Below are 25,588 nucleotides of genomic sequence, written 5' to 3' on the forward strand. Positions count from 1 at the left end.
TATAAGGAATTTTACTTTTTGTGTTTCCTAAAATTTATGTTATGAGTTTTGTTAATTGTTTTATAATATTTTGATATTTCATTTGTTATAAGCAGCTTTGCAGTAGTTCATTTTTGTGTTTTCAAATTTTCTGTTTTGAAATTTATAATTGTTTTTAATTTATTTATTGATAGCTCAATTTTGCTTGGTAAATTTGTGTACTGCAGTAGCTTTAAACAGTAGCACATCTTTTTACTTTTAAAATTAACATTTTTCTATTTCAAATATTACTGTGTTTTACTTTAATTAATTTAGTAGTTGTTTAAAATTAAGAACTTTATTAACATAAACAAAATGGTTGCTAATAAGACTCTTTAAAACGGTCGGTTTCTAATGGTTTCTAAACAGAATACTATCAGAATCTAAAAACATGAATACAATTTAGAAAAACATTATGATCGTGTTGATTTCTAAGTTTATCTTAAAACTTTTATTCAAAAACATTCTTTGAACTCTCAGATTAGAAAGTTTAAGAGTTTTTAAAACTCAACAGTTTTATTTTTTTAACAACTTAAAGTTTTTACACTTTTAGGAACTATTTAGTTTTTGTCGAATTAATTTCAGAAATATGAAAAGTAATATTAACAAACTTTAATCTTTCTGATTTAAAAATATGTTTAAACACTTTTGAAGAAATTAAATAACTTACAGTTTTTAAAACTTTACCACTAATACTAAAATTTAACACTAGTATCAAAAACATATATTTATACCTTAAATTAACTCATTAAATTGATATATTTTAAACATTATGTTTAGCTCAAATAAAAAATATAAGTAGTTTCAGTTCTTAAAAGTTGAGTTCAATAATTAATCAAATACTTAACGTTTGCATCACTACATTAAGACTTTAATCTTTACATTAGTATCTTAATCTGATTTAGGTCAATTAATTAATTAAAAATCTGACATAAATATTTAAAAATCTAATTTGAATATATTATAAATTATCAATGTTGCTGTAATTTTTTTTTAGTTTTTAAACAGGTTTTAAAATGTAAATAACTATATATTATTTTTCCTATTTGTATCTATCGCAATAAGGACCCAACTCAATTACTAACTTCATCAAATATATTATTGTAAATGAAATATCAAGTTTTAAGATAATGTTTTAATTGCATTAACACAGCAAGATATTTTCATTCAATGAATCTTTTAAACGGTATAAAACTTAACGTTTTTTATTTATCAAAATATAAACTTAAATTTTTTTTAAAGAAATAATTGTAGACTTAAAAAGTATAAAACACAAACAAGTAATTAAACTGTTGTTAGAAATCTGAGTTGTTTTGAACCATTGTATAGAGATAATACTCTCCAAAAGGATAACTAAAAATAAACGTATTTAAGTGCAAAAAAAAAAAAGAATATTTAAACTAAATACTCAATATATTAAATTTTTAACCAATATAGAACATACTTATAAAGATAATTATTTCAGGGTTTTATACTCAATATAACTATGAAATCTCGAAACAAAACGATATTTTTGTTATTAATTAATTTATTAATTATTAACACAAACCAACAAAGTACTTCTAATGTACCACCTGGGTATTGTGCTAATTATTTGAACAGATATACGAAAGAAAATCAGTGTATTTACAGGTAAGTTCATATTAATAAATATTATATTTCAATTATCAAGTATAAACATACTGACAAATTATAAAATAAACTTTATATGTAATTACTTTAAACATGTTCATGAAAACTGTTAGTTTAATGTTATAAACTAAAACAATGTTTCACTTTTATGAACTTTTTTTTAATAATTTTTATTAAATAATTTAATGTGTATTAAAACTATTTAAAGAGAAAGAAACTAAATTAGGAATAATTTAAAAATATAACACCATTTTTTCTACAACTATCAATGCAAAGCTTTTTGATCTTTACCTATATATAAAAAAGACAAGTATTTAAATATACGGTATTTATAAAAAACCCACTACAAAATATTGAAAACGAGTATTAATACATTAAAAATGTTATATGTTTACTTAATAAACTAGACAAGTTTTTATAATGTTTTTTTTTGCTTGTAAACTATAAAAGCGTATAATTTTTGTGTAGCAAAAACAAAAACAATCATGTTTTACATAAATCTATATTGATATTAAAATTTATAAGCAAAACGTTAAAAGAATTGTAAATCAAAATAATTATAAGCAAAAATTTTAAAACATTTTAGTTTATTGATAGTAAACCATATAACAATATAAAAAACTTACACAAGTTAATATCAGTTGAAAAAAAGTGTCTTAGTTGCATAAAAAAAACCACAATAAATGGAAAATCATTTATTTAGTTTATAATTACTAAATGCTTTTAAGAAAAATATACATTATTATCATTTTTTATCTGTGTGTTAACTAATTAGTGTAAACCACAATATAATTACTTCTTAAACTTAAACAACTTTATTTCCAAAACTTAAAAAGTAGTAAAACCAGAATAGAATAAATCAGGAAATACCACAAACAGATTTGAGGATTAGAATAAATGTAAACAAATTCAAGTTTGGGAAAATTTACAGTAAACTTATACGCGTTTGTTTATGATAAGCAATACTTAATCCCATAAATCCGTACTAAACTATTTCGGTATCTATAAGGTCAAGTTTAAAAATAAATTTGAAGTTTTTGTACTTGAAAAAAACTACACATAAAACGTAAATTTCATTTTATTCTGGTTTTTTGATTAATAGTCATTTACCCCAGAAAATTAATTTAAGTTATACTTTTTAACATAGTATTAAATTGATCTTATCTTTTTAAAGGTAAAACAAGATTTTATCTGCAAATTTAATTGAGTATTAACAATAAAACACGACTTTTACGATTTTTATTGTAATTTGGAAATGTAAATATTCCCACAAATTGATACTTGAATTAATTTAAATACGTTTTATATCATTTAAAATATTATCATACATAATTACAAACACATAAATAACTATAATATTTAATATGGAACTGTCATTAAGTTAAACAAAATAAATTTAAATTATATTAAATGAGTCAATGTAGAACAAATATTTCTAAACAGTATTAAAACAAAATAGTCCTTTTTTGTAGTTAAACTGTTAAGTTTAATTTTATTCTACTCTTGGTAAAGTATTTTTTAAATACTTTTATCTATGTATTTATTATATATTTTATCACAACATTATTTCTATTCAAAAGATAAACACAAGCTCAAGGTATCTTACTAATTTAAATTTACTTTTATTATAAACTACAGTGTGCTATTTACATTTGTAAAATAGCTTACTCTAAAAAACTATAACTAATGTATTTTAATAACAAACATTTTTAAAATAAAAATATTATAATATTCATTTTAATAACTTTATTCTATATTAATTGTAAAAAACATTAAAACAGTTTCATTGTTCCAAAAGTGGACAGAAATGAATGCCCAAGTATGAAAACTGATATTGAAGATTTGAAAAAATTAGTGCTAGGTTAGCATGTTTGTAACATGTATTATAAAATAATTAATTAGTTTCAGTAGTACTTTTAATAAAAATCATGAAAACTTATTTTGAAAAAAATATACAAACAATATAATTTAAGTGCAACTAATCTAATGAGTGTCAAAAAAAAAAACCTCAAAATATCCAAAAAATTGGGTTGTTTTAATAAATTTGATTTAAACAAATTTACCAAAATTTTCAACGAAAAAGATTACAGAAGTATACCTAACTCTTCACTAAGTATAATTGAAATTTTCTTTAAAAAAAATTAAAAATAAAAATTAAAACCCAGCTGTAGGCAGTAAAAAAAAAATAAAATAAAATTTTTTTGACCACAATGTTAGAACGGATTAAAAAGTCAAAAAAAAAGATTAATTTCATAGATAATTATAAAAACTTTTTCAATGTAAACTTTTATAAATATTCTGTTTACAATAAATGTTATCTAGTTTATTTTCGCATGCTTGTTAAGAATATATCTCTTTGAAAAAAAAAATTCAAGTAAATATTATGGTATAAACAAAAATTGTTTTCTTATTAAAACTAAACGGAATTTAATGCATAACTCCATACTAAAAAAATCAATATGATTTTAGTTTAAAGTGCTTAAAAAGACAATTCTACTTTCTTAAAAGTACAAAATTTAACAAAAAATTTAATAGACAAAATATGATTACTACAATCTATATAAGTTTAAAATTAAATTATGTTTGTTTTATTTTTGTTTTCCAATATTTTTTGTGGTGTAGCGTGAAATTATTAAGGTGTGCTGAAAAACTTGTTAATTTAAAAACCATGAATATTTACATAAAAAAAAATACTATAAGTTCTCAAAAACAGCAGATTTTTCTATTAAATCTTGGATAAAAGAACAATTTACAAAATAAGTTCTTATCTGCTTAAAACTTTTTACAATTTGGTTTAAAACTAAAAATTAAATTTTTTGTACTATCTTACTTGACAAGCAAAAAAAAAAGCAAAGGTAAAACTTTAAAATATATTAGTTTTATGTCATAAATAAAAATCAAAAATTTTACATCGAACATTAAAAAACTTCAACTTTTTCTCAATTATTTTTTTTTAATAATTTTTATAAAAAATGTTAACAAAAAAAAAAAACAGAAACTAAAATGTAAGCAAAACTTGACAGTGATCTGTATACATAAAACTAAAACTTCATTAACTTGTATATTCAGTTTCCTTAACATTTTTTTGAAAGTTTATTGTGGTTATTTGTCATATTTTTTAAGGTGTGCCACATATTAGCAAAACCATAATTTCACACATCAATACAAAATTACCTGTATTTTAGGAAGCATAAAAACTTAATTTTATCAAACTTTTACTGATGTATTTTTGAAAGGCAGCTAGCTTTTTACTTCAATTTAGAGTAGAAAGTTCTTGCGTTAAAAAGAACCATCTACAATGTTAAGTAGTTGTTGTATTTTTGTATTAAAATTCATTAAAGCAGTTAGGACAATTCGAACAATAAAGGTCAACTGTGCTAATAATAACTATATTTCAACTTTTATTTTCACTGAACTTCAAGCACGTTTAAGAGGCCTAACTACTAAGTTCTGCTTGTATTACAATGCTTGTTTAGTTTTTTAAGACAACTTCAAGCAATTCAATACATTTTATGACTACTTTGTATCAATTACACAGTGCTACTTTTGTTTTTAATTAGGCCATGCAGAAGAAAATTTCCATCATACTTGTATTTACCATTTTTAATATCTTCTTACGGATTAAGAGGCAAACCAGTAGCTAGTAGAAGAAGACATATTCTATTATAGGACTATTCTTATTTCATTGTAATTGTTTAAGTTTCTAACAGAACTCCAGGCACGTCAAGATTCAGCAGAGGAAGACAGACACGAACTGAAGGAGAAGATGACAAATCAGCAGCAGTATGGAAGATGCCAGGCAGAGAAGGAGGCTTGTCAGACTCAAAAGAACTGGTTGCAATCGGAGAATGAGAGATTGAAAGCTGAGAATATTAGGAAAGATGAAGAGTTAGTATATAGTTGTATTGCATATTGATAGTAGATGTATAATCATGGTTTTTAACTAAAAGCGTGATATAATTTTGTCTTCTTTTATATTTTTATAACTAGTATTGAACTTAAAGCTTGTAGTTGAAAATCCAGTTAGTATTGTTAAAAACCTAATTCATTATAGACATATTTTTAAAATAAAATCATGTATTTAAGACAAGTGTACATACAACATTGTCTAAATGAATTTGTAAGTTTTGAGACATAAATATATTGGTCTTGTCACGAAGCAAGAATGATTTTGATGTAAGAAGTATAAAAAACAAAAAAAAAGTAAGAAACTTGAGTATCCTATACCATTAAAACAAAATCTAGTTTGTTTACTTTTTACAATAATTTTAAATTGTATAATAATACTTGTTGTAGATTTTTTAAATCTCTATTTTGTATTTATATCATATATTTTAATAATTAGTAACTGTTGCTAATAAAAATTTTTTTTGAAAAGTAATTTTTTTGCTAAATAAGAGATAAAATAACTTTATATCGATGTATAAAAAAAACTTCCTTTATTGGTAGTCTTTTAAATTAGCAGAAAAGCTCTAATAAACAAACTATAACATCAGTAAATATAAAGCTATAAAAATAGTATAAAAGTGAAAATTTAAAAATATTTGAGTGCATAAAACCAAGACAAAATCAATATTTTCTGACAAAAACCTATTTTAAAATAAACAGTTTTATTTTTTTAACTAATCATTTATACATTATAACGAAATAGGAGAAACAAATTCATTTTTATTTCTACCTGAGGCTATTTGTTATATTTTTGATTCGTATCAATTCAAATACAAGTTCAATGTTAAGTGTCCATTAGGTTCATATTTGGCAGATATGTTGTGTATTGATATTATTATTTATTATGATATATTGCCGACATTTGTTGAAAAGTTATTGAAAAAAAATGAGAAGTTTAGATTGTTAGTTACCTAGTTTAAAGTAGATATACTAGAAGATTCAACAGAATAAAACTAGTTTGAACCTAAATACACTTAATATTTATGTCAAATAAACTTTATTTAATTGAGATGGTTAAGTGATATCTAAAACTTAAGTGAAAAAGTCAATTAGAAACTTATTTGAGTTAAATAGTGCAACAGTTTAAAACTCGTATTTATATTCAAAACACTTTTAACGCTCTATACTTCAAAGTTTATCAAATGATTTTTACATTGTTATTAGTAAACAAAATATGGTGTGAAGCTTAAGTAATTAATAGACAGTCTAATTATCATTTTTAAATAAAAGCATGAAAATTAAGACACATAAACGTTGTATTTGAAACTAAAAAGGTACGAGTTTACACAATAATATTTATACACAACAAAAAACTAGTTTCTAGATATGTACCAAAAATATGTTTATTATCAAAACACTAATGTAAAACTTTTTTTAATAAAGTTTTTAAACAAAACTTCATAATGTTTGTCTAAAATGAATGTAAAACTTAAAAATAAAGCAAAACACATTTATAACTTTAAAAATTTTAGTACATAATTCCTGTTTTAAATATATTAATTTGTTATTACAAAGTCATTAAAGCAAAGGTTATAGCACTGATTTGAGATAATTGTTTAGATATTTTTATACAAATTATAGCGTTAAATTGAGAATAAACTTGATATTTTTATTTACCATGAGTCAAATAATGTGGCAACTTTGCATTAAATTGTTTATATGAAACACAACAGTATTATAAACATTAAACTAATCGTACCATTTTGCCAAAAATTATCTCTAAATTGTTTATTTTAACTCAATGTTTCCTTAATTGTCATATTAGTAAAGTAATTACAGTTTATGAAATTAAATATATTATTAATATTTCTAAGTTAAAAATACTAACTCATTTATTTTTACCGAAGATCTAAAATGCTTTAGTTGGAATTGTGATAATAAAAAAGGTTTGAGTACAGATTTAATTTAAAGCATGTAGTTGGTACAAAACTATTTATGTACAACTAAATGTTGTTTATAATAACATGAAAAACATATAAATAACTTGTATATAATGTTTATTATAAAATTTTATTTTATTGACATAATTTACAGCTTAATTAATTTATTCAAGAGTATTTTTAAAGTATTGTTGAGTTTTTTTTTTGTTTTTTAATTGAAAGAAAATTTGGAAAATATTTAAACTGTCTCTGTTTGAAATTGTATTATTAAAAACTGTTTATATTATATGTTTAAATAAATTATAAGTAAAGCTAATAAGAAAACAACATCTAAATTTTTACACACTTTATTCAATGTTAAACTGTAACAGTTAAAGGTTTAAGTTTATAAAAAGTTTTAAGCTTTAAAATTCAAAGCTTATTATAAAGTTCTAAATCTATTTTTACAAATGAAACAGAGCATATAATTTTACAACCTAACAAATGCTTCATAAATATATTTTTACAGTTTAAGCTGAACAATATTATAGTTAAAAAAAAAATTAAAGTATTGTTTATTTTTTACAGTTTAAGCCGAACAATATTAGAACTGGAAACAAAAACCAGAGATTTCGATGAGTTGTCAGTCTTACACGAACCCACCAAGAGAAATTACACCAAGTTATCACAAGAATACAATCAGCTGGTCACTGAGATGAATAACTTGAAAGAAGCTCATAAGAAAGTACAAGAAGATTTCAAACAACTTAAGGTTGGTTCACTTACATTATATATTCTTTTTATTTAATTTTATCTAAAAAATTGAAACAAGACTTCAAACAACTTAATATTTGTTGAGTTTTAAGTAATATCTATTTAACTATATCTTACAAAGTTATCATAATAAGTCTTCATAAAAAAGTTCAAAGTGTTTATGAGCAACTTAAGAATATGTAAAATATTTTTGAAAAAATAAAGTTGTTTATGACTAAACAGAACTAAGTATTAGATGTATATAAGTTGCTTGAAATATTAAATGCATTTAACAACATTCACATTAACACAACAAAACAAAGTAAGTTAAATTAGGAATTCTTTTATGTATACTGTCTGTAAAACTTAAAAAAGCTGCTAAATTATTTCACTTGAATAAGAATTTTATTATAACTGAGGATCTAATTAATCTCATTGATTAAATGAGTAAATATTGTTTTATAAATAAATTAGTAAACCTTTAAGTAAACCTTTAGTAAAGTATACTTTTAAAAATCATAAAAACAGTATAATTAACAATTTCATCAAAAATTTTCAATAAATTTATATTAATATAAAACTACTTGACTTTTCACACCTTAAATTTAAAACACAAAATGTATATCAAGAAACACAATCAAAAAATAAACTCTATAAAATTGGTGTAATAATTACAAAAAATTATAAACCACAATAATTCATTTTATTAAAAATACCCAGGAATAACAAATTAATCTTTACAGAACTAAATCACGTTTTTGAAAAAATTACGTAAAAATTATTAGTTATTACAAATGCTTTAGACTCAAAAGTTTAAATATTTTATTTTACGAAATTGTAATGATAGTTTGTAAGTATAATGACTTCAATTAGCTCATACATGTAATAAAAGTTAACCTTTTTAACATAAAAAACATCAATTAGGTATCAAACTATAACGGACACGTAAAAATTACTTATTTTATCACAAAAAATATCTTGCAATTTAGAGATTACAATAATTGATAGTAAATATTCGCAAACTCGCTTAAAGTTTAGATAAAAGTACTGAATGTCATACTAAAAAGCACAACATAATATTTTAGACAAGACTTTAAGTCTTATTTAAGCTGATTAGATGACCACAACACATTTAAAAACAAATTTTGTTGATAAAGTATTACTTTTAACTTAAATAAACCAAGATTTTTTGTTTTATCAACAAGATTTGATTTTATATTTCGTGCTTGGCGAATTATAAGTGGATTTAGTTTATAAGTAAAAGTTTTATAAACTAACCGCTAATTTACAACTTTCTGAAATATAAGTCGAGTTTAAACCTACGAGGACTAATTAAATGCTTAAATTTAAAAATAATTTTTCATTAGATAAAATATCTATTTTCTAAATAGTTTAAAAGCACTTGAAATGTGTTGAAGTCATTTAATTTAGATTACTTTTATAATTTAACCTTTAATTACTTCTTGTCTCAATTCAAACCAAAACATAAATTAAAATACTTCACTAAAATATTACTGTTTAAAACTATCAGATCTAAATTAGACAACTAAATTAAAAATTCTAAATAACAATGATTCAGATTGTTAAAAAAATAAAAAGTATTTTCAACATCAATCATAAAATAATAAGACAATAAACACAAAAAACAGAAATAATTTATAGAAATTGTGAAATTATACCTCTAGGCCATATTTATTACTTGTAAGTTTATACAAAAAACATACGTAAAACTATTTCTTAATTGTTTATTGAATATATATTTCAAGCGCCTGGTACAGATACATCAGTAACTTACTTTTATCTAATAAAAAACGCTATAAAAAAAACATCAAAACTTTTTATTAATCATGAAATGATTTTAGTAAAACATTAAGACATACTTTCTTAAAGTACTTCTTGTTTAAGGAATGTTTATTGAGTTTTTTCCATGTAGTAGCAACTAGTATGAAAATAATTTATCAACTAGTTTGAATTTTACTTTTTATATTTTCAATTACAAGCATTATTCATCAAGTAAAACTTTTAATGAATAAAATTTTCTTATTTTTTGATTATTATACTAGTACAATTAAATTAATTACTAAAATAGTTTAAAAATTTGAGATTGTTATGAAAAATTAATACTCCCTCAACAGTACTTTAACTAATATTTCAAAAAAAATTAACTTTACATATACATTATACATATAAAGTAACTGAAAATCTTTGTGTAGTTAAACCACTTTATGTAATTTACATTTGATTATGTGTATTTCTACTTTAAGATAAAAATACTTTTTGAAACAGCTGTCAGTTTTTACACGCTTTAAAATAGTAACAATCAAAAAAACATTTAAACTCAAAAGTGACAAAAATAATTTTCAGATACTGAATTGACTAGCAAAAAACAAGTAATTTTGTCATAAAAAAGTAATTTTCACAAAAAAAAAAGCTTTTAAAAAGCACTTGTATATTCGAACACCATAAAATGGTAAAAATACAATTTTTTGGTTGTTCAAATTTCAAATAAGCTTAAGGTTTTTTTATTTATTAACGTTATTTTTCTAAATAAATAGAATTTATAAATAGAGAAACTATAAAAAAAACTATCTACTACAAACTTCACAGTTCTTAAAACAGAGGAAAATTTCCAATAAACTACTTAAAAATAAAAATCTTCAAATAAAATATTAAGTATAGCTTAGTAATCTTTAAAATCAATTTAAAAAATGATAAACAGATTAGAAAATAATAGTATATTTAACAACTTTGTTTTGGTAACGTTCTCACAGATTAAGTGTGAAAATACTGATTTTTAATAAAGATAAAATTCAGACAATCTCAACTAGGCTCCGGAACTAAATGTTTGTTGAAATAAAATACTTTTAAGTTTTTAATAATTTTACTTAATATTCAAAATTTTTTATGAAATGTAAACATTTATCAACTTTTTAATTTAAACTTAAGTATCTAACTTGTGCATTACTATGAATAAGTTAAGATGAAGTTATTTAGTATACTAAAACTGCACTTTTTAAATGCATACTGAAAAAAAAGTTTTTGAATAAAACTATAATATCTCTATTATAATTAAGGTCAGTTATAAAGATTTAATCTCAATTAATAAAAAATACTATTTTGAGTTACGTATTTGTAAAAAAATATAATGTAATTGATTTGGCTTATAAGGTGAATAATGTGTCAAAAAATAAATACTTTGTAAAAAAATGTGAAGAAATTTTAATCCTCAATTACAAAACAGTTTGTTGAATAGACAACTTTATACATACTTATTATTATACATGTATATAGAAAAAAAAATTTACATATCTTAATAAAAAGTATTTGTATTAAAAAATTAAAACTTACTGGTTAATATTAAAAAATTAACTGGTGAACTGATAAGCAAATAAAATATAAAATACAAGTGTATTTAATCTAGTAAAACCATTTTTTTTTTTTGTTTTGTAACTAATTTCAAAGCATGTTTTTGTAAACCAACTATTAATTATGACTATATAAACAAAATTATTTTTTCAATATTGTTATCACGAACTTAAAATATAACTAGTACTTGTTAAACGAAAAAAATGGTAATTATAGTTTTCAAGGTGGAAAGTTTTAACAGATAATTTTGAACTTTAACTACATTTATGAATTTGGTACTTAAAAATAAATAAAAAAATATTACAATTTTGTACTTTGACAAAATTTAGAACTTTTATTTAGTTCAAAGTACTTAAACTGGCATTAAAAGACAAATATTTTGTAATTTACATCTAACAAAAATTTAATCTCCAATTACTGAATAAATTATTGTATATAACTCATATAACATACATATATTTTACCATACAAACTTTAAAATTCCATGGTTTTTGTAATGATGTAATTACAGCGGAATCTTTTATTTTAAACACCATGATAAAAAAGTTATGATTTAAACTATACAGTTGGAATGTACTTTAATGGTATTTGAATAATCATAAATAAATCAATGGAAACTTAGGACACAAAGTTAATAGCTTATTGTTATAAATATTTGGCAATACATAACGTTTTAAAATTTTAACTTTAATTAACCTAGAATAAGAAAATGTCATCATAATATTCTTGAACTATATTAATACTTTAATATATACAAAATATATAAACCCTACAGGCCGAACGTGATTGTAGCGAGTTCAACAAACACCTCCCTTCATGCGCAGTTATCAAGCAGTGGGGTTACACCAAATCAGGTTACGCCATGATAGACCCGGATGGAGAAGGTGGTCAGAAACCATTTAAGGTTTGGTGCGATATGGACAGTGACCAGTCAACTGGTATCACAGTTGTTGAACACCAATATGAGGTTAGTTTTAATGGTTAACTATACTTTAAATGGTTGTTTTAAGGGTAGTTATTGTATTCATGACTATTGCTCCAAATATATTTTTAATACTTAATTAGATTGTTAAAAGCTGTTTTAAAACATTGACAGGTTCAATAGTTTATATGTTGTAAAACACCAAACTTGATTTAGTTGAAATGGTTTATATTGGTTTGTGATCAGTAAAATAGTTGTTGTGCAATTTGCAACCATAAGTTAGTTGACGAAATATCTTTTGTGAAACTTTATTAATATGACTGCAGCATTACACAAACTAAAGGTCCACTATATTATTGTTATAGAATGTTTTATTACTTTAATGATATAATAAAACTATTTTAAACTATTAATAACATGTGTTATAAGTAAATTACTTTAAAAACAATAATGACAAATTTTAATCTTTTAATATTTAGTTTGTTGACAGCTTAAAAAAATAACTGCCTTTCTATTGTAAATTTCTTGTAGTTATATCTTAAAATATTTAAATTTAATCAAAAGTAACTTAATATAACAATTGTGCATTAGTCTGTCATTTTATCTAAAAACACTTTGGAAACTTATTTAAAAGTATATTTTGCATGTAATTTGAAACTTTAAAGAAAAAAAAAGCAAATATTGTTCTAAATTCTATTATTATTTTTGAAAACACAAGTTTGAAAACTTATCACTTGGTAGAAATTCAAACACAGTATTTTTATTAAAACTTTCAAACTCAGAAATTTGCTTTTTGTGGTTTAAATAAAAACTACTTTAAAATATCAATTTCTAAACTTCAAAAACTTTTATCAAATACTGGTTGGTCGCTTTGAAAAACTACCAAATTCTTTACTATTGCCAAATTTAAAATGTTTGAAAGTTGTGGTATAAATGGCTTTTCAAACACTTAATGTAATATTAAAAGTGTTAAAGAATATTCCACAAAACAATGGATTCTATTCAGCATTCACAAATTATAAGTTGGATACAATAATTTCCGTATTTTCATTATTTTGTAAATTGTACCTCAACAATTGTGATTGTTTTTTAATAAAAGCCACACAAGTGTTATACCACAAAACATCTTGACATTAATTTGATAATCATTTTGCATTTCACACGTTATTGTAATTGTTCGACTTCCCAGAATTGTAAATTTTGCTCATTTTTGACAAAACTACGTGATTGTAAACTTCTAAAACACGTTTTTTAAATATTTTTGTAATTTGTAGACATTTCTTTAGATAAATTTAACGTTATTTCATGGTATAATAAGTTACTGCGCAAGTTATTAAAATAAATATTATTCAAATTTAAACTTCAATTACATTTAGTTCGTTTAAACTGCTCGTAAATATTAACTTTAACCTTCTAAATGAAACGCTGTATATTAAAATTATATGAATATTTTTGCTAATGACAATTTAAAAATACAACTAAAGAGATACAACATAACATTTTTTATTTCTAAACAGAACATTTTGTAGAACATTTTTATTAACTTATGTTCAGCAATACCCAATATTGTACATACAAAACTAAAATTTTAAAAAGTTTCTAATAAGAAGTAAAACTTATAAAAACATATAAAAATGAAATGCTGTAACTGAAAGTTAGTTGATGTTTAAGTTTACTTTAAAAATTATCTACTAACAAAAATGAATTTATTTTTAAACAACTTTTAAACAAACAAACTTTTGCCAAGGTTTAGCAACCCACATTAAAGAAAACTTATTGCTCATTTTTGTCTTTTTCTTAATTTTAAAGTACGTCAAAAATTATCATTAATCATTTCAATATAAACATTAACTTATGACCTTTTGCATGTAATTAAAATAAACACATTTAAATTTTTTTTTGTAAACATAATGTCTAAGTATGTGCAGTGCGCAAATTAATCTTAATGTGTTTTTAATAACTTTATTTCAACTAATATATATATTAATAAATTTTTTACCAAAAGTCATTACACAAAACCATTTTATGGTATCAAGATTAGTTTAATATTGTTAAACTATTTTAAACTTACGTAAAAAAGAGACTAATTAATGATAATTACAAGTTTTTTATACCAAGTTTTTAAAATATTTTTGTAATTTAGAGATATTTTATGAGATAAATTTAAATTTATTTCATGCTTTTACTAAATTACCACGCAGGTTATAAAAATTAATATTATTCCGGTAATTTAAATGATGTATATAAATATTTAAAATATTCTATGATAAATAAAATACACTGAACTTTTTTTTAAGCAACAGCAACACTTTAAGTAATTGTTAATTTGAACTATACCTCTTTTTTTGGTAAAATAATAAACATACTAAAAAGTTTATTAAATAAAGTTTTTTATTCTCAAAAAACTTAATTTTGCTTGCAAATGTTGCTGCTAAGTAATACAAAAATATAACTTCTAGTGATTTACATTAAGATTATGTGTTTATTTAAACGAAAAAAAGGATTATCAAAGATAATTTTGACTTCCAATATCACAAAAAACTGTAGATAAGTTTCAAACTTACAATATTTACTGTAAACATTTTGACTAAAAACAAAAATAGACAGCTACTGATATGCATCTTTTGACTAATTTATTAAAAAATTAATTTAACTTTGACAAGCTTTAAAAACCTACACTAAGTAGATTTATTTATCAAAAATATTAGTTTCAAAACAATTTAGTAACTTAAGTATGATGAAAAATAAGGTTTTATATATGAAAAAGACTTATTTTATTTCTAATTACCTTGTAAAACTTAACTTTAAGTAAAAAATGTTCTAGGATAGAATTGAGAAAATATTTTAGTCGGTAGGTAAAATTTACAAGAACATTTTTTGAGCGGACTGATTAAAAAAAACTTAAAGGGGGTAGCGTAATTTTGAAAAATAATTATAAAAAAATCCCTTAGATAAGTTATAATGAAATAATCGTTTTATTAACACTAATGTGTACTAATAGTAGAATTGAGAGCACACTTCAAAATATTTGTTATAAAAAAGATCTTTTATTGTTTAAAACTAGTTTCACCAACAACTCAGTCAAAAGTATACAACATGTTTAATAATTTACTGCAAACAATTTGACCATGAAAAATGTAAACAACTGTCAAACTTAATCTCGAAACTAATTTATCAGATATATATCATCACGTTTCATAAAATTTTTAACAAAAAAAGAATTTTCATCAGTAAATTTCTAAATATACTTCTACAAACAGTTTCTCAAAAACATTAACGTAAATAAAGTTTTTTTTTTCTTGACAAACCTTTATATAACTACATGAAAATATTAATCAATCATTTTTTGTAACTTGTATCATTTTAAGTTTTTGTTCAATCCAAATATGTGGAGTTAGATTTTCAAAAACAAATTGAAAAATAATTTTTTGAAAGTTCTTAATACAACTTTTAAAAACTAAAACTAAAGTAATAAATCTGTTGAATGTTTTACAGTAGAAATAAACTGTAGCAACTTTGATAATAGTATTTAATTAACAGCATTAATCAACTATCGTTTTCATTTACATAAAGAAAAAGTATAAATCTTGATATAAAAATTAAAAACTCTAATATATTTATTTCAATTCAACAGAAAGAGACAGTAGTTGAAGGGTGCGATCCAGCAGGCTGTAAAGTGATGAAAGTAAATTACACAGGAGCTTCTATGAGTCAACTATTAGCACTTACTAACATATCGTTATCTTGTGAACAATATATCAGATACGGGTGTTTCGATTCAAAACTACTCAAACAAAGTTTGTATTTTATTATACATATATGCAATAACTGATGTTTTATATTTTTTGTAACAAATAAATAAAATATTAATGTTTATAGTGCAAACTGCTACAATTTTTTTATGATTTACATTTAAATACATACTTGCTTACAATATACTAAATACTATGACTCATCATACCCAAGACTGAACTTTTTAATATGTAAATTAGCTCGGTTAATAAAACACGATTTTGTGACGTAATAATGTATAAATATACTTAGTAGTTATTATTATATGTATACAAACAATAACCTCAGATAATTTATATTTGATAAGTACTGTTACGAAGGAGAAAATTTTTGATGGTATGTTAGACAAAAAGTTTATTGTGAATTGAAAAAAATGTATTTAGAATATTTATGTTCCTTTTTTCTCGGAATTACTTTTATTGTTTCTACAAACTTGTACATTTCCAGACAGAAATAATTATATTTAAATAAACAAGACAACACATATTGATAATTTTCAATTTTTTCAATTAATTTCAATTTTTAATTAAGTTTTCAAATTAGTTGAATTTAAAAAATTATTTTATCAAAACTTTAACAAGTTTGTTATAGTTTTAAAAATCTATATTTTACCTATCATATTGTTTTATATATTTATCAATAAATAAATCATAATGGTTTTTACGCTAATTTCTCTTTTCTAACAGAATATCTCCATAAGAGATTGTTCGACAATAATGTATAAATCCAATATTCAAGAAAACTTATTAATCTTCTTTGACTTATTAATAATCCTAACCCTCAATCAATCACAGAATATTATCATTCAATAATGTATTTATAACATTTTACTCTCATAGTACATTAAGAATTTGCATTGAACAAGACTGTTTTCGTTTATACATTAAAGACTTTTTCATTAAACATCATTTCTTTAAAACAGATTGTGAATACACGAAATTAATATAAATTATATGTAAAACCATTATAAATATTGCTTTACATAACTTTATCAGTTTTTTATTTATTTATCAGCTTTTTATCACAGACACAGGATGGTTGGTAGACGATATTTTTTATAATCCTTTATTCTCCTAACAGAAAGTGTTTTAGGTATCAGGCATTTATTAATTAATTAATTTCAATACAGACACGGGTTGGTGGGTGGATGGAAAAGGTCAACCTCAACGATACTGGGGAGGAGCTCCACCTGGGAGCAACATGTGTCAGTGTGGCATCACGAAAACCTGCTACGACCCCAACGAGAATTGTCACTGCGACGCCGACGTTGAATCGTGGTTGTACGATGAAGGTAAGATTGTCATCAGTGTTATTAGCAGTTTGTTTGTAGTTGAAACGTCATTAGCATGTTTGTAGTTGTAGTTGAAATGACAAAGTGTGTTTGTGTGAATTCAAAATGTCATTATTGCGTTGTGTCTAGTTGAAATGACATTAGTGTGTAGTTAAAATGACGTTGGTGTGTTTGTGTGCAATTGAAAGGTTATAAAACGTTCTTAGTCGAAATGTTACTTCCAGATTTCAATTTTTTTTTTATAAAAGTTTGTGCTGTTCTACATAAATTAATGATAATGGCTTTTAGCTAATTATTTTCTCAATAGTGTTGTATGTTTCTTGGAGAATACTTATTTAGGCTTAAGATAAATGCAGTTAAATATGGTCAGTATATTCCAACTGTATGTAGTTGTTCTGACATACTTAATCACAAAAAAATCGCTGCAATAACCTTAATATACTTTTGAAGATTAATAAAAGAGTGATAAAGTACTTGTGCTGTTAATAAATAGAAACTTATGATTCAAGTACAAATAAATATATTGTCAGTTTGTTTATGACGTCACAAAACCACAGGGTTCCTGAGAGACGTGAACACTCTCCCGGTGTCGGAACTCCGCTTTGGAGATGTCAACAGCAACAGTGGGGAGAGGGGTAACTTCACTTTGGGGTCACTCAGGTGCAAGTGGACCCCAGATGCTGTTGTGCCAAGCTGCGAGGCGCTTGCTGATGCAGGTTTGATGTTTTATACTGTTTCTATGCTGATGCAGGTTTGATGTTTTATACTGTTTCTATGCTGATGCAGGTTTGATGTTTTATGCTGTTTCTATGCAGATGCAGGTTAGATCCCGGATATGAATTTGTTTTATACTGTTTCTGTTAATGATATTAACCTGACTATTCTTCATTAACTGTGCAAATATTTTTTATGCAAATTTTATTTAAACTATTGCTTTATATTACTTGGTTGTCAATTATATTTTTATTTACTGATCAAAAAATGGTATCAATAAAGTTTCTTGCAAGAGTAATCCTGATATAAATTTTAATAATTATATGACATATTTGCTTTTTTTACAAATGGAGATAGACACATATCAAAAATTTGTTACCTTATTAACAGGAGTAAGAAAGACAGGAAATTACAGAATAAATATGAAAGACGGAGTTAAAGTTGATCCGTATGAAGTTAAATGTGATTTCTCTGGCGCTTCAGGCATTAGTACAGGTTTGTTGACGAATAATAATATATTGAAGTATTTCAGCACAGGTTTGTATACAAATAATATATTGGTCTACATAGCATGATACTGTATAACACTATATAATAAAACCACTGTATATCTTTGTTTTCTATATTTTTGCCATATACAAAATTCATAGAACTATTGATTTACACTCTTCATATAAACATTATGTATTGAGTGATAATATGATCCTTACGAAGTTGGGTGTGATACGGTTGGCGAAATCTTTATACAAACAATTATATTTGTTCAGACAATAATCATTCTAAATACTAGTAAAATTACTGAATTATGCAAAATTTAGCTAACAAATACCATATTTTTTTACTGAAATATAAAACTTAAGCTATATATACTGAGGAATATGTACAAAACTTAAGTATTCAAACATAAGCAAGAATAAATAAATAAGTTTAGACAGTTATCTTAAATTCAAACTGCAAAAACATATGTACCACAAACATATCAAAACATAATGGTTTTTGTACTTCATGTGATTTAACTGAAATCAAAGTTGTTGAAAAAAACATTAGTAACAGTTTTCAACAAGCTCATAACTTTAAAAGGATACTAATAATACCTTATATAAAAGTAAAAGGCACATTCAAGAGTAAATAGTCAAAACTGGTTTATTTTAAACTTTAATACTGATTTTACTTTATATTGAAGTTCAAAATTTGACACATAAGTTTTGTAAACAAATTTAGCATGCCAAAGTTTTACTGGTTTCTCAAAAAAAATAAGCTTAATGTACCAGTAACTAGATAACTAGTTTAGCATGCTTCTATGTTTACATAAGTTTATAAAAAACTATAAAGTGCTTTGAAATTGTATAGAACGTTAATTTATATGTAAAAAACTTACTCATTAAAATAGTCTTATTTAAAAGCTAAAAAGAATATTCTTAGATAATCTTTACAAGAAAAAAACAATGATAAACAAAACAAGTAATAGTATCTAAATTCGTTTATTTGAAATAATATTTCACAATGTAAAAACTAAATACGTTATTTTGTTGTATTCAAAACAAAAAAAAATATACTTCATTAGTTTATAAAATAAACTTTAAAAAATAATATTAAAAAATAACGCTTTTATTTAATAACTGTAAAAAGTGTATAAAATTAATTACAACCGATTAAAAACAAAATTTATCTGAGTTTATCAAAAACAATTAAAAGCAAGATTTAAAAAAGGCTTTAAAGGTGTTTATTTTTACTATTAATGCAAGCTTGTTGTTGTAAAAGTTTAAGAAACAACTATACAACTAATGTTATTCTGCAAAATATATTTACATTTCAAAGTAAAAAGTACCCACGTTTAAATATGTTTTGAGAAGATGATACTACTAGTCACACATCTGTCTCTTAATATTCAATGCTTTAAACTTTAAAATTTTATCGAATTGACAAACCATGAAATTAAATCTTCGGTCAATAATAAACATGTTTGAAAATAATTCAAAAGTAAATCGAATTTCAAGCTTCAAATAAATTTTTAATTTGTCTGCGCAAAAAATTATCATTTTTATCTGAATACACTGTACTCATTGATTGAGACAATATGTATTAATATTTCAACCGTATAAACTATAGCGTATAATTAAATTATTTTTTTCTGGTTCAGTTTACCTTTTTTAACATCACCAAAGTTATATCACTTGTACCGAGTAATTTTTTTTGTTTATACTTTAAAATACAATGAAGCTATTGATAACTTTTAGTGTCAGCAAAAATTATGCTAGCATTTTTAGAATATACATACCAATTCAAGTTTGTTATAATTCTAATTTAATTGTTTTACTTAAACCAGATTACCTTTTTAATACAAAAATTTTATCTATCTTTGTGTTATTAACTCAAGACTAAACAGCTACAGAGAATAACATGAGTATACTTAGATATTTCAAAGTTATTATTAAATATAACATACATTAACATTAACTTTCTAACATTTAAACTACTATAAATATTGTTCTTATATTTTTCAAAAATTTTAAAATTTTACTAGTATTTTAAATTTTATCTATACTTTTAAAAAATCAAGTGTTATCTATAAGTTATCTTTCTTATTATTAAAAAAAGAAGGTTATTAGTTTAATATACATTAACGTTGTTAATAATAGTTTTTATTTTTTTCAAATTTTTTTTATTTGTTACTTGTTTTTAAGCTTTACTTACACTTCTCAAAAATATAATACTAAATAACAACAAACTTTTTATACAATTTACTTTTTTTTCAAGAGTAGTATCTACAAATAGTGTAAAATAAACTATTAAAAACTATCAGAGTCCAAAATATCTTATTATTTTAAAAACTTAGCAATAAGATGACAACATTTTTATAAACATTTTGACTTTATAGTTCATAAAATAAAATGAATAAAAAATAGAAAATGACTTAGATAAAAACTAATTTTTCATTTAAATTCACGTAAAATTCAATGACCTTATTCATCATTTTTGAAAATAGTTCTGTAAAAAAGTCACGAATAGAAGATAAGTTTCTATAATGCGATTATCAGTTTTTTATTTCAAAAAAAAAGCATACAAACAATTTCCAGAAAACATTAAGTTTATTTAGTGAAACATTTTTGAAAATTTTATAAAAAATACTTATAAAAAGTTTTAACATATGGTTTTTTTAAATTAAACTTTATTCTAATCTATTAGTCTAAAAAAAAATACATTTTTTAAATATACTAAACAGATATAGACTTTTTTATGTTCTACTTTTTATTGTAATTTTGGTTAAAACAATTGACAGTTTTTTGTCATTTGAAAACTTAAACCAATAAAAACATATTATGTAAGTTTTTACTTAAATGTGGATTTACTTTCTTAAGTAAAACTAACTTTAAACTTCCTGTTACTTGTATGGTAAACCTCAAACCAAGAAGTTTTTTATAAAAATTAATTCTATGTGTTCTAAACTTTAATTAATTTATTGTAACTTTTTTGATGTTTAATATTCAACTTGGTTAAATTTTTTGTATTAAGTTTTAACAAAATTAAATTAAATAATATTTTTGGTTTGTAACACTTCTATATTATATTTTTAACAACATCATTTACTAGTCTTCTTTATAAATATTAGCTAATACAAACTTAACTTCAAGAGATTTTAACTATATGAAAGTAAATATATATATATTCATAAAGTATTAATTAAATAATATTTTTACTTTACTCTTAAATTAAGTCCTGGACAAGACATTAAAGGTTATCCGTGGTGTGCGACTCGATGACCGAAAGGTCCTTGTGCACCAGGTCCTAGGACCAAATATTTTGAAAGTCTTTTTTTTGTCGTGTAATAAACGATTTAATAAATAACTAAGATTGCTCCTAATGGAAAAGCAAAATAAGATATAAGTGTCTCAAAGTTCATCAAACACAAAAAAAATATGCTTGTTAATAAATTCATTAATAGATTTATGTTAAGCAAATAAGTTTGAGTCTACAAGTTGCTGAAATATAAACAAAATAATGAAGTACAACAAAAATGTTTCAAAATTGCAAACAACATTATTCACAGAAATCCAGCAAGCAAACAAGTTTGAGTTCACTTCGTGTGGTAAAACTGGAAGATTTGGACCAACATTCGAGGAATGTGCCCAGCACTACAGAGAGAAAAATGTTAAAGTTGGTGTCAAGAATGGAACTCAATTGTGGCAGTGTAAAAGGGCAGGTTTGTATTTGAAAATATTTATTGTGTTTTGTATTTTCAACAGACAATTTTGTGCTTACAATTTACATAATTAGGGCTCGATTTGAATATTTATAATGTTTTAAAACTTTATTTTTGAAAACTTTTTTCTAAATTTTCTTATATTTCAAAACTTAAACTTGTTTAAGTTACTTTAAATGACTATTTCCATAATTAAATAAAAATTCAAACTTTTCTCTTTTTTTAAGAAGCTGTTAAAAAATATTTTTGTACAATGCTGAATATTTTATTCAGTCTTACTAAAACATGGTTTATATACTATTATTCATAGAAGTATACAATATAACAGCATATGGATAAACTCCAAATCAATTATTATTTTATTATATTTTTATCTTTTTACAGGTGTATACAAGATAACAGCATACGGACCAAGTGGTTACACTCCAAATAAACTATCACCTGGAAAAGGTGCTGTCGTTTCAGCTAGGTTCGAAATTCCTGCGGACACTGAAATTAGAGTAAGTTTAGTTTTTAAAGTTTTATATTTCACAATAGCTTCATTCTGATTGGTAAATCTTGATTATCACACTAGCTTTCATCATATTTTTTTCTTCAACAAATTACTTTCTATAAACTTTGAAATCTTAGAAAACGTGTTGTAATATTTTGTACATTTTTGTTGAAAGTCAATCATCAACAATATTAATTGTTTAGACTTTTTTAATATAATTTCTAAACAGGATAAAAGCAACACAATTTAAATTTTTATTGAAAGTTTAAGATAATTTGTACACTGCTATCTTAAGTTTCCTACTAATAAATAAAATGAATAGTAATTGAAATATATTTCAAAACAGATCCTAGTAGGACAGAAGGGATACAAGCATTCTGGATCTGGAGGAACTTTTGTTGTGATGATGTTTGAAAAATACACAAAAAATTTGTTGTTAGTAGCTGGAGCTGGTGGCAGTTCCAACTCACCTATCCCTAACCTTAGTGTAAGTTTGATAAATTTTATACATAATATTATGTTCAGTTACAATAAAATTTATAATTCATCAAATTCTAATCTTGATGTAAGTTTGATTATTAGTTTATACACATATTATCAAGTTCAAATGAAATAAAGATTCCAATACTTTCATCACAAATCTTGGTGTAAGTTGAAAAACCTTCACAAAGAATTTTGTTGAACAAATGGAAATTTTCAGACCTGTCTTTGTTAGAACTTTAAAGGAAATTTTCAATTTTATAAGAATATTTTCAAAGTGTATTTAAGTTTTAGTTTCATGAGTTTTACCCCTATACAGGTGACTGACGCGTCTCGCAGCAAGATGGGTAAGGACGGGTCGACCACGGGCACCAACTTCGGCAAGGGAGGGGAAAATGGACAGGGTGGAGAGATGGGAGGGGCCAACAGCGGTCCCAACACTTCAGGGGGAGGGGCCGGTTACCACGGTAACGGAATCGCTTCCAGTGATCAGAGGTTCACTCCGAAGCCTTCATCAGCTATGAAATACCTCACACACACCAGGGAAGGTTTGAAACTTTAATGTTGTTTTTTTTTCGAAGAGCTGTTATTTTTAACTTTTTCTGAATTCACATATATGATGATGATACAATCAGTTTACTAAAATAATATTTAAACTACTGATTATTTATTTTAGAGGATGCTATTTTTTTGGTAGTAAATGAGCTTGAAAAGAACATCTGCTTTTTACTCAACAAGTTTTATTACAAACCCCTTTAAAAGCTTAATATTTATCCAATTTAGGTGAAGCCCCGGGATTGGGAGGAAGTTACACTTACAACATGAACAACGTGAGAACGGTTTACGAGGGAGGATTCGGAGGGGGAGGTTCCGGAGCGAAGGAGGCACCAGGTGGAGCTGGTGGTTACTCAGGTATGACGTCATAATTAATATTGATGAGAGTTTTATTTGTTGCAAGGTAAATTATTGAAGTTTTATTAGCAAACGCTTTGTGTGTTCTATATTAGTAGTGCAACTCAGGCTGGTACTCGGCTTAAAGGCACTATGACGTAATTGACATTACATTTTAACAGCTTTTATGACGTCGCGAAACCAATAAGTGAGTAAAACTGAAAAATAAAATTTTATGCTTTCTTTAATTTTTTTTTTTGAAATTTTCAGGACTTTCATTGTGTTAATAAAAAGCTCTAATTTTCCCTTATTAAAAAAAAAAACGTTTTTTAAATTCAATTTTCAACTCTAGGCGGTGGAGGAGGTCCATCACAAGGATACTCTGGCGGAGGAGGAACTTACTGGAGCCCTGAGCACGCGGAAGACGCCAAGATACAGATCAGCAATCAGGGTGAGGGCAAGGTGGTTGTTGAGTGGATCAGCGATCTGAAGGAGGCGGTGGCTAGTGAGAGGTAGGATACAAGGTGAACAAGAGACAATTTCGTGGGCAATTGAGACTGGTGCTAAGTGTGAAAATTTATATCAGTTAATAAATTACTTGTATTTAAGAACCTATACAGAGATAAACATCTGTTAGTTGTAATAAAAATATGGAAACTGTAATGAAAACCTAAAAAAGTATTAAATATTTTTTGAACATTTGTTTTGATTTAGTTGAATGAATTGAAATTGAAGACTTTGAAAATTTTGGTTTTTTGAACAAACCTTTTTCTAAAAGCATAATTGAATGTATGATAAGAAAATAATATTTAAACAAAAAAAATTAACGGGTTGATATATAGCAGTTATTTAAAAATTATTATAAATATAAAACATTTTTATTATTTACATGTTAAAATTTACACACTTAGTTATACTATTTTAAATAAATGATTTAAAAATGTTTTTTCATACCAAAATTAACTTTTAAAAATTTTTAATGATGTTTAACTTGAATGTTTGATTCAAGTAAAAACTACCAAACTTTTGTTAATAAAAAACTATGTAAAATTTCTTCTTGATTTTTGTTTTGTTTTACAGTCTTGATTAAAACTTTAATTTTCTTATTGTATTTTTTATTAACAATTTATACCAAATATTAACAAATAAAAATTCAAAAAATATTAGGTCACTTTTTGTTATTCTGTGCAGCTTTTTAAAACTAAATATGCACAGAAAATAGTATTTC

General features: G+C 23.8%; 1 protein-coding gene across 1 annotated transcript; it reads left to right on the forward strand.

Moving 5' to 3' along the window:
- The first annotated feature begins 1,487 nt into the window (after positions 1 to 1,487).
- Positions 1,488 to 25,363, forward strand: LOC145843886 (uncharacterized). Its single transcript, XM_082951149.1, has 15 exons — positions 1,488 to 1,650; positions 3,432 to 3,511; positions 5,361 to 5,538; positions 8,046 to 8,229; positions 12,352 to 12,543; positions 16,133 to 16,295; positions 17,420 to 17,581; positions 18,139 to 18,297; positions 18,686 to 18,790; positions 22,344 to 22,496; positions 22,881 to 22,996; positions 23,336 to 23,476; positions 23,789 to 24,017; positions 24,253 to 24,381; positions 24,713 to 25,363. Exons 1-15 carry the CDS (start codon positions 1,505 to 1,507, stop codon positions 24,874 to 24,876), a joined length of 2,301 nt encoding a protein of 766 aa, XP_082807275.1. The 5' UTR covers positions 1,488 to 1,504; the 3' UTR covers positions 24,877 to 25,363.
- Positions 25,364 to 25,588: the final 225 nt, after the last annotated feature.

This window comes from Thalia democratica, chromosome 9, assembly GCF_965202585.1.
Source record: "Thalia democratica chromosome 9, ktThaDemo2.hap1.1, whole genome shotgun sequence".
NCBI lineage: Eukaryota > Metazoa > Chordata > Thaliacea > Salpida > Salpidae > Thalia > Thalia democratica.

Coding starts and splice junctions, on each gene's coding strand:
- LOC145843886 (XM_082951149.1), top strand. CDS start 1,505: ATGAAATCTCGAAACAAAACGATATTTTTGTTATTAATTAATTTATTA. Junction 16,296..17,419: donor TTCAAAACTACTCAAACAAA/GTTTGTATTTTA, acceptor ATTTCAATACAG/ACACGGGTTGGTGGGTGGAT. Junction 23,477..23,788: donor CACCTATCCCTAACCTTAGT/GTAAGTTTGATA, acceptor ACCCCTATACAG/GTGACTGACGCGTCTCGCAG.